The 16291-nt window shown below is 33.0% G+C and overlaps 2 protein-coding genes across 3 annotated transcripts; both read right to left on the bottom strand.

The window, feature by feature from the left end:
• Nucleotides 1–13: 13 nt before the first annotated feature.
• LOC124440665 (uncharacterized protein C17orf98-like) lies at nucleotides 14–2520 on the bottom strand. 2 transcript variants are annotated; one of them, XM_046991078.1, is made up of 5 exons: nucleotides 2475–2516; nucleotides 2135–2289; nucleotides 1307–1409; nucleotides 991–1122; nucleotides 14–334 (listed from the first exon to the last, which is right to left on the bottom strand). In XM_046991078.1, exons 1-5 carry the CDS (start codon nucleotides 2503–2505, stop codon nucleotides 303–305), a joined length of 453 nt encoding a protein of 150 aa, XP_046847034.1. In that variant the 5' UTR covers nucleotides 2506–2516; the 3' UTR covers nucleotides 14–302. The 2 variants fall into 2 exon arrangements, with proteins under 2 accessions (XP_046847034.1, XP_046847033.1); XM_046991077.1 differs by having other exon boundaries at nucleotides 2135–2520.
• Nucleotides 2521–4098: 1578 nt separating this feature from the next.
• Nucleotides 4099–15457, bottom strand: LOC124440542 (ultraviolet-B receptor UVR8-like). Its single transcript, XM_046990938.1, has 19 exons — nucleotides 15344–15457; nucleotides 14684–14820; nucleotides 14051–14087; nucleotides 13540–13593; nucleotides 13382–13470; nucleotides 12684–12788; nucleotides 11269–11385; nucleotides 10864–10927; nucleotides 10534–10692; nucleotides 10386–10465; nucleotides 9474–9627; nucleotides 9196–9342; nucleotides 8683–8853; nucleotides 7888–7996; nucleotides 7246–7304; nucleotides 6337–6501; nucleotides 5650–5719; nucleotides 4783–4942; nucleotides 4099–4400 (listed from the first exon to the last, which is right to left on the bottom strand). Exons 2-19 carry the CDS (start codon nucleotides 14786–14788, stop codon nucleotides 4290–4292), a joined length of 1956 nt encoding a protein of 651 aa, XP_046846894.1. The 5' UTR covers nucleotides 14789–14820; nucleotides 15344–15457; the 3' UTR covers nucleotides 4099–4289.
• Between the last annotated feature and the right edge of the window lie 834 nt (nucleotides 15458–16291).

Below are 16291 nucleotides of genomic sequence, written 5' to 3'. Positions count from 1 at the left end.
ACTCGAACCATAATTTTGGCAAACAATCATATATTTAATCAGCTTGAAGGGCCACATCAACACACAAGTCATTCATTCATAGCTTCTAATATCTCAACTAACTTGTTAAGGAGCAAATTATGTGACTGTAATGCTACAATCTTATAGCAACAAAAAATAGACGAAATCTTTTTAAAAAGAGCAGCTCTGTCAAAAGATACGTATATCTTTTATAGTAAAACATGCCTTGAAACAATTGTACGTAGATAAGTACGATTAAATCCACAAAATTCACCAAGATCACACAACAAAATGTTAATCCATCAAGGAACTAATGATCGATTGTCAACTTTACCTAAATAACGAATTTAAAGATTGCTATTTACTACTTCACCAAACATAAAAAAAATTGCATAAGTTTTGCAGACAAACTAAAAAGTAGTTAAATAAAATTTGTCACTGATGTGGTCAATGTTGATATTGACAAAATTGACTGACCAGCTTTTACATTTAGTCACGCAACTTAACTATAGTTTGGTGGAAATCTTCCGTTCAGTAGAAATTGTGAAAACAATTAAATATTAGAAAAAAAGAAACTTTAGCTAATTCCAGTCGGTAATTCATGTGTAAATCTGATTATCTTCAAGCTACTAGCTTGCTGTTGTCGCTTGCTACCATAGATAGGATTCATCATAGAATTTTGTTTGAAATCAATAATTTTCTAAATTTCAATTATCACTAAAAACCTATTTCTATGAATTATTTTCTGTGTTGTGTTTGTAAAAATCGTTTTGTAGAAACATTTCGTGTTTGTCTGTGACTTTATGTAAAATTAAAAACACCCCGAAAAATGAGACGCTTTACGCTTGCACCAACAGAACTTTCCACCACTGAAACACTATTGTTTTTACTATACGTAACTATTTTTCTTTGGACATGACATTTCATTAATATTGACCAGGTCCTAGTCACAACAATTTATAAGTTTGATGAAGAAACATAAACCCTTACCAATAAAGACAGAAGGTTTTTGACGAAGCCATGGTGTATTTCTTCTAAAACCATACAAGCCATAGCAGCCAATGATAGGTTTAGGGTTTTCCATAAACAGACCATGACCTCGGACCATTTCTTTTGAATTTCCTACACATAAAGTAAAAAACATTTGTATGTAACACTTGTACACTTTCTGATATCATAAACATAATTTAAAGATTTAAATGAATCACTCATTGTCTCAATTTATCATGGATTGTACATAATTACGTTAGCTGGACTGGTGGAATAGTAAGTCTAACAGTAATTATGTGTAATTTAAAAAGCAAACCTGCTCCATTTTGATTTCTTAATTGAATATTTCTCCCCATACTTCCTGTAAGATAGAATCTGTCCATTTGTTTGCCACACAAGGAATCTCCTTGATTTGCATCCTATGTATGTGTTTCAAACAGACAACAAAATCATAATGTATGAATCACAAACAATGAGCATGCTCTTCTTAAAAAAATCACTGAGAAACAAAATGAAAGGCATCTAGCACAATGATACTTGATATTTACTATTTTGAGCATGTACTTTGGCATCAATTATTTTTAAAGAGCAACTGCTTGATTTTCAAATCATTGCTTATATGCTTATTTGACACATCATTAGAAGACGTTGATTTAAAACAAAAACAAATACTAAATAAACCTTTAAGATCAACTTGTTTATTTATTATTAACAGTTCTTGTTACAATTCACAATCAAAATACTTTTTGTAGAGAGCCCTTGATGGAGCACTCCCCTCAAATGAGCGTCACATCTAAACTTTGAAAAAATAAAGGGTGCCTCAAATGAGTAAATATGGTGACTGATTGCTTCTCATTTACTCATTGACGACAGCTAAGCAATCTCACTTTTTTATACCACTTGCAGAAATGCATATAAGGTGCTATAAAGTCCTTACAGATACAGATGGTAGAACCTTGTTGTTATAAAATCAAATTTCCACCATATAGGCAAATGTTCATGGTTTTCCACGGCCACGCATCACCGGGGCAAAGCTCTCCACATGATCAAAAACTGTAGATCCTTTGTGGAAAAAGGCTTGTTTTGCATTCCTGGAGTTTTTTTCTGGTTTAGCCCCCAAAAAGGTAATATTTCTTAATCATACCTGTCCAGTTTTCCTTAAAACCTTGTGCACTGAAGGGCATTCAAAATAGTTTCGAGCGTACTTGTCCTTTTGACCATTGTATGGAGGAATTGCTGTAGCCATTTTAGGATTGGCGCGACCCGAATCATCGGAGAGAGTTCCAACAAAAACACAATCTAGTATAAAAGATTTTTCCAGTTTTCTTAACTCTGCGTCAGACCTCTCGGGAGGACCATACTTCACACATCTTGCAAGTTGAAATTTAGTCGCAGACTGTGGCATTGTTTAGTTTTTAGCTATTTTTCATACGAGAAGAAATACCTATTTGTTGACGTTAATAGTCTATGGTAACCACAAATACCTATCACAAATAAATCACCTCTCCATTTCATTGACTTGCAGATGATCGACGCAAAATTAAGAATCTCGACTGCCCCCTCTCGTTTTCATTAGGTATTTACTCCCCCCCCCCTTCCACTTCTTGGTAATCAAAAGTCATTTCGTCTTAATATTAAAGTCCTCGAAATTTATATTAACATCATGTTTGCGTTTACGTTCGGCAGAAGCTGGCTGAAACTTGCTTCCGAGAGAAGCTTATTTGTGTATTGGATGGCTTTAAGAACTTATAAAGTTCGCTCGTCGTTACGATTACGCTGTGGCAATTGTCGTTTCGTTAAAAGGCGAGGAGTTCTACGTGTGATATGCCAGCAAAATCCTAGACATAAACAGAAACAGTCAGGGAAAGAAAAAAAGTTTCTATAAAGATTTTACCTACACTCGAAGGTATTTGGCCTTGTCAAGAAATCTACGACAGTTGTGGGAAATGTGCAAATTGAGAACTAAAAAGCTATCTTTTATAAACATACAAATGATGAAATGAAGCAAAATTTTGAGTTAATCAAGCCATCCGATTGTGCAAACAATGAGTCAATGTTTTCATTTTCCATTAAATCTCAGGTCAAATGATTCTTGAGATGCAGCCTTGCAGTTTTTTATTTAATTGTTATCAGTGATTCAGTAGCTTTGCAGGGGGGGGGGGCAAATGCTGAAGGTGTAAAATCTCAAATGCCAGAAAACAAAATGTTCAATTGAGGATCTCAAAAATCTTTTTCTTGCATTTTCAATTGCAGTTTATAGCATAATATTTTTTAAAGCAAACAGGGTTTAACCACGGCAACTTTTTATTTTTGGTGAATCTTAATGTGTCAACCGAACAACACAACACGATATACAACAGAACTCAACATGACATTACACAATATACAACACAACACTACATGCAACACAACACTACATGCAACACAACACAACACTACATGCAACACAACACTACATGCAACACAACACTACATGCAACACAACACAGCACACAACACTACGCAACTCAATACAACTCTTCACAACCCAAACCACCTTAACCAATTACAAAACAATGAAACCAATGGCACAGCAAGGCTGGTGCCATGCAAACACTATCACATACAAATGTACTTTGTTATAAGTTATAACTCTGCCTCTGTCATGCTTCCAATGAACAGAACGAGCAGTATTGACATCTAAGATAACTGTTTTGTGGTGTTGTGTTAGGTCATACTGAAGTAAACAGCTGTAGAGGATTCAGGATTGGGCAAAATCAATTATAGCTGCTAATTTGAAAGTAAAAATATTTTAAAATAATGTTATTGTCTATGAATTACCAGAGAATAAAATCTAACCAATCGATGAGCTGTTGTAATTTGTTTTGCCCGACACTGGATCTTCTCTTGGTAAAGAGTAGAGTTATAAGTTTTGTTTTCCAACATATGTGGTCATTAAACAGAATGTAAAGGTCTGGCAAAAGACAACAATGTGATATGTGGTTTCTTTCAATAGTTAAACAAGGAAGATAGCAATGTCTATAGGTGACAAAACCTGAGTTTCTAGCCAATCTAAATTGGGAATGCCTTGGTGATGTGTTATAAATAAACTATCATGTTAACTACGCGTTTTAAAAGAAAACTTTATGCCAACCAGTAACTAACCTTTGTTATTTGCTATACATTACTTAATTCATTCTTTCATCGTGATTAAGTGCAAATTTGTACAGTAATCTATCTTCTTATTAACACTGCTGCAGATAGAATTCGCCTTTATATTTAAATATAAATTAGATTGAGGAAAAAATCACTTCACTATCTTATGTTTCTTCTTGAATGTTCCTGTAGCATTTATCACAAAGACGCTGAGGTCGTTTTGGTGCACACGTGGCGCAAAAGGTACCACCGCAATTACTACAAGTACATCGAGCCTATATTAAATAAAACAATGAAAACTTGCAGAATATTCATTCAAACGCACAACAACAACAACAGGCTGTTACAACTATTTATTAAAATTCTTAACTCAGGTAGCAATTGCTCTATAAGATGACATTGTTCTGAAAACTTTTTTGTGTAAATTGTTGCTTACGTATGTCGATATTAATCTTTCAATAAAAACCTTGGAATGCAAAAAATGCGTTTTTGAAATCCGAAGTCTAAATTTACAAAGTTTGTGGGAATACTTTTTATCGGCTTCCAACAGTTGAAATTGCAATGCCCATAAACTGGATCCAGTCCCAACCTGTTTCGCTACCTTATTTCATGCAATTTCGTGCTCGAAATAAATTCTGAAATTTTATGAAATCATACCGGCATAATACGAGGGAATCTTCTTAAACACCCCATACAATTTCTTACAAGACTTCCGGGAGGACGAATTTCGGCAGTGCATGCTGTATGGTATGCACCGCACGAAACAGTTAAAACTCGTTTTCCTTCGAAACATTCAAATATCTGAGTTGGTTGAGCCCTGAGAATGCAAATGTAGATATCATAAGTGTATAAAATATTTGTTGTGTCATTGCACTTTGATAAATTGAAAGAGTTAAACAATTAAAATTAGCTGCAAAGTATACACACATGAGCAAACTATTAATTACTATTATCTTAAGGTAAAGTTCATTTATCTTAAAGTTTACTTAAATTTATTATATATTTCTAGTTTTCCTTCCCAACAAATTAAACTTGCATCAATTATAAAATCATACTGTTAATATTCTTATGCAACTCGTTTTGTGTGGGATTTTTGTCTTAATTCAACTTTTTTTGCCATGGATTTATAAACAAGCCCTATCTTTTCGTGCCCATTGGCAACCCTACATTTTTAATAATAAAAAACTACTTTATAAAAAAAAAATTATATTAAGATGCCTTTATGAAGTTATTTATTTTGTAAATTATAACACAAGGAAAAAATGCATTTACATCTATTGAAAAAGAAAGACTACGATTATGTAGAAACTATATTTGAAGAATTTCGCTAGCTTTTCGCATCACCACAACTATGCAAGTTTATTCAACAAAAAAAGGTGACTTGTGCAATTTGTGAATGATTTGGTAATTCGACTAATTATTTTATAGAGAATGAGGAATTACTTGGTAAAACATCACCATGCCAAGCATTGCAAATAGTTTGGTAAATTGACCAATTATAATATAAGAGAATGAGAAGCTTACCTAGGTAAAACATCGCCATGCCCAAGCATACCAGCATAACCATAACCCCACGTAAAAATATCACCTTTAGCTAGATTAATGTAAATTATAAGATTTATAAACGCATTTTACGGCCTTGTTTGGGGTCATGGGATATTTTAAGGATTTTACATCGAGAGGGGGGGGGTATTAACCTAAAAGGGGCCTCTGAAGCAGGAGCAATGTAGCAGAGGGTCTGAAAACACCCTTCCCCAGTGAGCTTTTGAAAACTGCAATCTCGTAAATGCTATTTTATGCATGCATTTTGTAGAGCAATAACAACATAATAGATGTGTTGTAAAATAAGCCTACTTATACTTCAAGCGAGCAATTTATCATCCGCTGTAAAATATTTGAAATATGAATTACAACAAACGCCAAAAGGGGCTAAAAATTGGGTGTTATTAGCTATTTTGTATTTCTCGAAGATTGATTTTCCTGTTGAAAATTATACCACGTATACAGATCGAAAAACATTATGCTAACTGTCATTGAGAAAAGAGCCCCGATTACATAAATGAACAAAACACACTTTTCTCTGTCTTGCAACAAAGAAAATTATTTATTAGATAGAAGACTTAAAACTCTCTAAGATTTCAGGGCTTGCAATTTAGTTTTAAACATTACATGTATAGAGAACGGTAATGACAATTGTATAAGCAAACCAACCTGTTAAAGCTGCAGTATGAGAAACACCACAAGAAACTGTTTTGATTTTTACTTTAGATGAAAATTTTACTTTCTCTGGTTTATTGTATGATGTAACATCTGTTGCATTCTTTCTACCAAGTTGGCTTAACGCATTGTCTCCAAAACAGTACACAGCTCCTCGAACTTTAAGTGACAATATAAATGAAGGTTCTTAGGGGGCAGCCATGCATACAAATGTATACGTAACTTTGACACACTTACGCGCCTGCATTCTAAAACTCACACTCAATGAGTACAGGCGACTTGGAAATCGCTCTCCCATTAATCAACGCCAACGACGGCAAGATTTTTGCTATAATGTTTCTAATCAAGCAACCAGTGGAAGGAAAATACCGTCTTGAAATAGTAGTGAATGCAGTGAGCTTTTAGAATACAGGCGATAGTCTCAACTTAACAATTGATTTTATGTTAATTATGTCTTTTTAGTACAGTTTATGTCGAAAACTTGATCAACACGCAAAGTGCATACAATGATACAAAGTACCCATTTTGATACAACAAAAATTACTTGACTCTGAAGATGACTACCGCTAAGGTTGTCGAAACTTCAGTCAATATCAACAACAGCCCTTTTAAGGTTGACTCTGACGATGACTGCCGCTAAGGTTGTCGAAACGTCAGTCAATATCAACTACAACAGTCCTTCTAAGGTTGACTCTGAAGATGACTACCGCTAAGGTTGTCGAAACGTCAGTCAGCAACAGTCCTTATCAGGACTCTACTAACCTGGATGATTTACATCCATTAACATGTTCGATTATTAATTGAAGTATAAAAATATTTGACATTAGTGAAAAGGCAAACAAGAAGCTAAATATTAAATAATGCATACACAACCAAGAAGCTCGGACATCGGAGTATACTTACATGTAACTATGGCTGTATGTCGACTTCCACAACTGACGTCAGTTAAAAAATCGTTCGAGCTAAAATAATTTTGGTATCATTATATCATTAAAATCACAAAAAATATTACAATCATGTATTTCTTAATATCGTATTGTTAATATCAACACATGCATCAAAAATCGCACATGTATTATAAATTGGAGAAAGTATTAGCTTGTCACTTAGTCTGACCATTAATTTGTAATAAATTCGAAATATCACTGTATCCTATTCTGTCCTTTCTTTTATCAATCCTGTGAAATGAGTGACAATACAGGCAAACAGTCAAAGAAGATAAAGCAGGCCAACGGGCAAAAAACACAACATTTTAAAGCAACGAAAAGTGCAAAAAAATGTATTAGTACGTTAAACAAACGTCAAAGTCATCGGAAAGGAAACTACTCTTTTAAAACACTTGACATAAAACTATTGAAATGCTTGTTGCACACATCATTTGAATAGCTAATTGATCTGTTCAATAGGTTTCTCGTTTAAAATGAGCAGCAGAAAGTGCTTGTCCGATAAAGTCATATTACATCATGCCATACAACAAGTACTGCCTTCAAGTACAAGTTTCATCGTTGTAAGCCTGCATTTAGATGCAATAAAAGGTTTACATACTTGTCGTTTTCATGTAACTGCAGATTGAATGGTTTGCCAACGGTAAAAAAATCTTCAGTCCCAAGTTGTCCAAATCGATTCTCTCCCCATAACCAAATGTTTCCACCGTCTATAATGTTGAACTTATATAAATTGTAACGATCTACATGTTATAGAGACGTAATCAATTAAAAATTCACATCATAAATACTCTTTATCAAACGAAAAAAGTGACCACGAACTGCTGGAACAAGTGAAGCAAAAGTAATGTATATCTATTTATTAACAGCAGAAGAAAGCCTATTCAACTTGCTAGTGAGCAATGCTTTCCAAAGCTACAATGCAAAAAATGAAAAAGGGTTTTGGTTTTGAAATGTAGTTGGGTTTTTGGCCCAACAAACTTGTCTGGCGTTCGAAATTTCAAACTAATCTTTCGCAAGGCTTTCATTAGCTCAATAAAGGATAGCTTCCATCTCAGTGAAACTTTCAAAAATTTTTGTAATTTTCTATTGTTTATGTGTTGAAATCACAGCCAATTTGTGTGATTACATTATAGATTCGGTTACAGATCCTCATTTAGATCAAATTAAATGTTGCAATTTAGCTGAAAGCCTTAATCTTTGAACAAAAACATCATCAGTACAGGTAGTCATAACAGTTTAGTAAATATATCTTTCCCATGATTTTGTGCATGATTTTAGTCTTAAAGTAACAATGAAGACAGCTAGCTACATTTATGTTCATAATTTTGCCAATGATAAAACTTTGTGATAACTGAGTTGATTGAACTGTATGTTGCTCATATGCGTGACTTACCTGATATAGCCGCAGAATGGTAGTCACCACAATCCATTTTCACGATGCTTTCATTTTTCATGTTGTTAAACTGAATAATTGTGGGTTCACGATGAGAATCGTTATCCCCAAGACCAAGTTGATAATATCTGTTATTACCAAATGCATACAACTGTCCTTCGTTTGTGCAAGCTGTAGGTAAATGCATTTACATTTGAATGTCGATAATGTCATGACATTTATGGTATTTTATAGACAAAAATTTAAGACAGCCATAAATATACATCAAATGCACGTAAAAATAAACACAATTAAAACCAATTTATATATATTAGTTTTATTTATACTTAATGGAAAGAAATGAGGAATGATGGATTGATTTCAACTGTTTCACACAATTCAATTCACTATTATTATAAACAACAAAAAATTAAGTAAATTTATAAAAGAAATTTATCGTAACATGATAAAATAAGCGGGTGATCACGTCTGTGATGGATTTAATACTACATTTATTGCTATGCAAGGTCTTACCCAATGTAAAATCTTTACCGCACGACGCTCGTACGACAGTGACCGAAGAAAGACTTTGGACAAGTTTGGGTGTTAATTGTTTCTTATTTACAGTTTCATAACCAAGTTCCAAACTCCCATATCCCCATGTGAACAATTTACCTTCGTCTATAAATATGCATATCAAAATTTAATAATTGAGTCAAATTTAAAACTATCAAGCTTTCACCCCCCAAATGTGATATAACTTTACATTCTGTGCTCAAGTGTAGGAGTTAATCAAAATATATTAATTCTACCTGTAACTGCAGTAGAGTGAAAAGTATTGCAAGATATCTGTATAACGTTATGTTGCTGCAACTCTTCTATACGTAATGGTGTAAATCTGTCGCGAAGGTGACCTTGACCAAGTTGACCTTTTGATCCAGCTCCCCAAAAGCGTCTCACCCTTATCTATGCAGAACATGAAAGTTTTTTCGATTTTAATTTGTCGATCTTGCATTAATATAATGGATTTTCTTTTAAAAATGAATATTTTGCATGTGTGCTGGCTTGATTTTTTGGTTTATTGAAACTGTAAAATAGGTAATTTATACTCGTCAATATCAGAGAAATTTGATGGATGAAATGTATGTGATTATTTTCATAACAATCAAAACTTTCAGATAAAAAATAAAGTCTGGGGCTGGTTGCACGAAGCCTGGATAGCGCTATCCATTGGATAGCGAAAATTTTCAAACTTGTAAAAAAGGTGTTTATAATTTTCTCACAACAAAGAAATTTTGTAATCTTCGAAACAATATTTTATTTCAGCTATTGCACAGTTCAAATCGTACACTTTTCTCTTTTGTGATTTTATGAACGTTCAGAAAAATTTGCTATCCAGTGGATAACGCTATCCAGGCTTCGTGCAAACGGCCCAGGTTTGCAGAGTAACAACGAAAATAAACATACTTTGGAGAAATGTGAATAAGAAAATGATTTTCCACGAACTACCTATCTTGTCTCTATCACAAACGCTTCAATGTAGTTCAAGAAGTAAGCATACAAATATAGATGTTGAAAAGAAAGTTCATAAAAAGTTTTCGTGGATTTTCAAATAAAGGAAATAAAAATTATTCGCCATAGGCACTTTCTAACTGTTAACGAAGGTCAGATATGTGGGATGTTGATATTGTAGGTAGCCTATGTGCAGGCTAGTGACTAGGCACCCAAGTTTTCTCCCACATGCAGTTAGTAGTGTTAGAGTTTAGATTAAAAAGCTCAAGTATTAAACTGATGATAATTAGAACTGTATGTTACTACATATTCATAAAAAAACAATCAAATGCATTTATAAATGTAATGTGTTGTACTTACCTGTAACACAAAGCATGTGATTCGTGCCACAAGCAACCAGTTTAATTCTCAAACGACTTAATGCATTAACAATTTTTGGTTTATACTCCTCAGTTTCTTCACCATGCCCAAGTTTGCTGTGCTTGCCATTACCCCATGTATAAAGATCACAAATTTTAGCTGGAAAACGACATGATCGTTTTTATTGTTATGTGCATTTTAGAAGAAAGGGGAAAAGATACAATGACAGTTCAACTTCCATTTTAAAACTATCGTGTGCTATTTTTGAAAAGTATTTTTATATCACCAGATTGTAAACAATATACTTAAATTTTATTCAAATAAACTTACCGCTTTGTTGTGTAAACGTCATTGAAGAACCAGCGTTAACAACAGCATTATTATCGGAGTCCTTCTGCAAAAACCACCATAAGTTTTATAATTATGTATTTATATTTAGTAAACCCTAAAAGTTAAATTATTGTGAATTATCTTATGGAAATACTTTTCAACGCGCTGTAATTTTTGTTTCGATCAGTGGGTCAGATTATGATTTCACGTTGATATATAATTTGACTGCGTAGAAGCACTATTGATAATGAATACCCAAGACTTTGATTTTGATTTGATAAGAATATATGTAATTTTCATAAAAGAACAAGCTGTTCAGGAAGCATAAATGTAAAAGACAATTATAGAAACCTGGTCGTTATTTTTTGTAGCTATTGTAAAACCATAAAATTTGCTTTGACTAACCTGGCTTGAATTTCTTTCCAAGTTCGACACAATACTTTTAACTGATACACTGTGTTCCTCTTCATCGTTGAGGATTTCGTGTAAAAGTTCGCTGTTTTCAATTCCTTTTTTTAGCGCCTACAGAATATTGGTTAAAATTATTTTATGGGAGGGTCATTCCTTTCAATGTTGAGTTTGAACATAGCCAACATACATACATAGTTTTTAGTAAATTTGAACATAGCCAACATACATACATAGTTTTTAGTAAATTTGAACATAGCCAACATACATACATAGTTTTTAGTAAATTTGAACATAGCCAACATACATACATAGTTTTAGTAAATTTGAACATAGCCAACATACATACATAGTTTTAGTAAATTTGAACATAGCCAACATACATACATAGTTTTAGTAAATTTGAACATAGCCAACATACATACATAGTTTTAGTAAATTTGAACATAGCCAACATACATACATAGTTTTAGCAAATTTGAACATAGCCAACATACATACATAGTTTTAGTAAATTTGAACATAGCCAACATACATACATAGTTTTAGCAAATACATACATAGTTTTTAGCAAATTTGAACATAGCCAACATACATACATAGTTTTTAGCAAATTTGAACATAGCCAACATACATACATAGTTTTTAGCAAATTTGCGACAAGTAAGTGGTCTACAATTAGGTTTGTCCCATTTGTTAAAAGTTGTGCATGCGTATTTTTAGGCGCTTCGCTTTTCTTTATTTTTTCCTTGTAAGTTTGTTACATAGAAACTCCTCACGTCATAATGGTGGGACAATATGACGAAACGCAATCATTGTGCACTAGTAGCAAAACGCTTTGCCTTCACATTGACGCTGAGACATCACGTGTTGTATTAATGCGACTAGATTTATTTATTTAGAATCTTGGGACGTTTTACAGACAAAAAGAGTTTCTTTTTGGGAACACTATTTTGAAAGTGTACCCTTTTATTTTATGTAGTTTTATAGCTAAATTTGAACAGCTCACCACAGCACTTCTACGTTAAGATTAAATGTTTTGAAATCTTTAAATAGGTACAAATTGTTTTTTTTATTTCTTTTCGAAATAATATTTCTCATATATACGTCATATGCGCCGTGTAAATGACATTTTACGATGGAGGATACAAAAGCTTATAATTTTGCAGTTTGCAAGCATCGCTTCGGTTGTGGCCATTAGAGCATTGAACAAATCAAATCAAATTGGAGTGTTTTAATGAAAAATTACACGTTGCGTCACCTACAAATTATAGAAGGTAATACCTCAAATTTTAACTAAACAGTTCTATGTAAACGTAAGCCGTCTAATTTCTAAGTGTTATATTTCCACCCTTCCATCAAAATTTATGGTTATCATAAACTTAGCTTATGTTACGTTAAATTAAACTTACCTGGAAACCTGCAAGCCATAATTCATATTGTTTTCTATCCTCGCAAACAAATACTATGCTTCGTTCTTCATTATTTACATTACACAACAGAAGTATGGACAGTGCCTGTATAAAGATGTAAAATGTTACGTTTAAGTTGAAGTTTAGTTATGACATACTTTACTGGTTCTTACTGAAGACAGGGAAGTTGCGCTAAGGAGTTGACAAAGGAATGTGCAAAAAAAAATTTTCAAAAAATTGGTTGAAAGTAATGGTTGATGTTTTCTAATTTCTTCAGAATAATTGCTAGTGACTTGCCAGGCAGGAAACGGATTCTTAGTTATAAGACCTTTGCCACAAATAAAATTTCAAACATAATAACAAATAACAATTTTATTTATTTCGAGTAACGTTCCGTCTTCACACAAAACATGATCTAAATTTATATAAGGAGACTCACACTGCAATCCTTCTACTTTGTGTAGATACGTTACAATGATGTCTTGTGTAGATACGTACGAAGATAAAATTTATTATTTGTTCTTAAAATGACTATGCGTAAAATTTTTTATTGGACAACTGTCCTTCTAATTTCTTCAATTAGAAACCAAGTAAATTTTCACGAATTTTGAGTTGGTTAGGGGTGGTGGAAGAGTGTCCTCCAGTCCCCAAATGCTTTCCTACGCAAATGCTCAGATGGAAAGAAAAATTATACTTACCTTGTAGTCATCAGGAATTTTTATATATCTAACATTCGAAGATTGCTTTCCTTCAAGAACTTTCGAGATTGCTGAGACAGAAACTTGATCTAGTTAGGCAAAGACAAGAAATGAAAATAAAGAGTTAAAAAACAGTGACAAGATTAACAAAAACCCACCACTTGATTCTTCTCTCAATATTTTCGAAGCATGCCAATGTATAGATTTTAAATCTAAAATGAAAATATACCCCAGCTTATTTTCTAAAGATTTTGTAGAAGACGGCAGGTGTGCCTGGGAGATAGTTAACATTATGTTATGCATAAACACAAATTAAATGTTTGTAGATGTAGATCGTCCAGGTTAGTAGAGTCCTGAGAAGGACTGTTGTTGTTGTTGTTGACTGACGTTTCGACAACCTGAGCGGTAGTCATCTTCAGAGTCATTCAGTCCTTCTCAGGACTCTACTAACCTGGACGATCTACATCTACAAACATGTAACGATACTGCCTTGTGATATCAATAGAATTCACGAACAACGCTAAAATTCTTATTGTATTTTGTAATATCTCGAAAATAATGCCAAATTATAAAAAAGTCTTTTCCTAATATTGTTTAATTTAGTATAGCTAGAAAAAGTATTATTAAAAATGCTATAAATGAATAGATTGCTGGCTGTATAGTGGATACCTTTAGCAAGGAAGATATTTCTGAAGCGACGTTCATTCTAAATAAAATGCAAATAAGGTGAAATAAAATAATCGACAATAATATAAAACATATAAACTAATGCTGAACATACACCACAGAAAATAGTTTTGGACCAATTACAACTTCCCAATTCTATACGCGGCTACATCATAAAACGTCACAATCATTCTTGTGAAGACAAAGACCTCTTTTGGCTTTATACTCGCATGCACTCAAGCATATAAAGGTATTTTTCCTTGAGTGCTGAAAAAACGACGTCTTTTGATGATGATAAAATCTGACACACAAAGTTTAAGAAAACTGAAGAAAAAACCCAGAAACTCTTCGTCTTTTTTCTTAGAACTTAATTGTAAAGCACAGAATTATATATTATGCAAAATAATAATATAACTTGCAGTCTCTGTCTTATTACAAATTATTCAGGAATTCACTTTAAATGCCAAAAATGTACATGATTATTTTGTCAGCAGTTAGTATAGAACTCGATGTTTAAGCAGCTTTTCGTTAAATCTTTGACATGGCCGTCATCATAATGGAAATTAAGTATTGATATTTCAGACATGTGTTTATTTCGTGATGTTACTTGCAAATTTCTGATGGCAAAGTACATACCTCTTTCTCTACCATAAGCATGTATGCCCCTTTCGACATTTCAGAAAGAGCATTAACGACATCACCAGATACTTGGCATAAATTCCCATTGCTCCCATTTATCATGACTGAATGGAAGTAGTTGTCATATACTGTGCCTGATAACAATAAAATATCGATACAAATAAAAATGTCTCGCTACCGGAAATTGTCACTTAAGCAGGCTCATAATGTGTGACAAAATCACAAACGAAGTAGGGTTCGAGCCTTTGTCCAATGAAATTCATAGTGATAAGTCAATAATTCTAAAATATCACAACATTGAATAATGCAAATTATAAATGGCTATCGGCAAATATTTGTAGCCTAAATTTGAATACATAATTTTCTGGTTAATTGCTACATGAATGTAGAGAGCAATTTTTATTTATGAGATGTTCTTTAAATTTAACCATTTATGATTTATTAGAATAATTTTGGTTGGTTCACGAGACTCAAATGAAGAACAGAAACCGAATATATCAACGAAAAGAGTGAACAGAGTTTCTCTCCGAAGCTGTTGAAATAGCGATAAATTTAAGACTCAGAAATTAAAATGATGCGAAACTTCCTCATCAAAATATAATTTGCTTTGTATGTTCACAACTTTCACTTTCAAGTTTCGTTCAAACAAAGTCTTACCTTAATCGAGTAAGTTCTTTTCTGCATTCAAAATGTCATTTTACATTTTAAACCAAAGAACAAATTCTCTTTGAAATACTCATGTCTTTGGGCAAGTATGGATGTACACTTAACCAATTGAAATATTTCCGGGTTCAAAGGTTATTTTGGTTATTATAGTGTTCATGCTTTATTTTCGGAGTGCAACTTTTGAAGTTTTACAATAGTTGGAAATGTAGTTTCCGGCTCTTTGAGTAATAGTTGTTCTCGTGCAGATGCTAATTTTTCACACTGATGTTCGGCCTTTCTTTGTCTACACGATATTAGAATATTATTCCAGCTTTCTAAGCAGCTGTATTGGACAGCTTTGGCAAACGAAACGTGAAAACGACGAGAACGTCAAATATTGAGGGCAAAGATCATTTTACCAGTTTGTAGTTTGTATATACATATATTAATGCTTAAATAGTGAAAAAAACAGAAATGTGATTGTAAAATTCAAATTTGAAATTTTCATATCATGATTATGCATACAAAAGCAATTGAAGTGCTGTAATTATACATACGTAGAAGTGCGGGAGTAGCGGGTTTAGGAAGGCATATGCCCCTACAAGAAAATTTGAAGATTGGAAAGTTTGAAAATTTCCAACGTCAGTTGGCAAAAAATACAGGAGAATAAAATTATGAAGTGCACGTTGCAGTCCACAAGTCTGGCATTTCATTGTAAGTAAATAAAAATATATTTAATGCCAGCCTTCCCAGGAAATTATAGCTCCCTTGGGCCTATGGAATATTATAATTACCTGATTTTAAATGATTTTAGAAAATGATAAACGATACTCAACACAATGTCAATTGTCAAGGTGAAACCTCCAATAGTGATGAGTTAATTGAATAACAATGACAAGAAACAAAAATTACATACTATAAGTTTAGGGGCTTTTACATGATCCCGACAAACCGAGTTTC

The sequence above is a fragment of the Xenia sp. Carnegie-2017 genome, unplaced genomic scaffold (assembly GCF_021976095.1).
Source record: "Xenia sp. Carnegie-2017 unplaced genomic scaffold, XeniaSp_v1 HiC_scaffold_2, whole genome shotgun sequence".
Taxonomy (NCBI): domain Eukaryota; kingdom Metazoa; phylum Cnidaria; class Anthozoa; order Malacalcyonacea; family Xeniidae; genus Xenia; species Xenia sp. Carnegie-2017.
The sequence above is the reverse complement of the archived record's forward strand: the minus strand, read 5'-3'. Positions and strand labels throughout refer to the sequence as shown.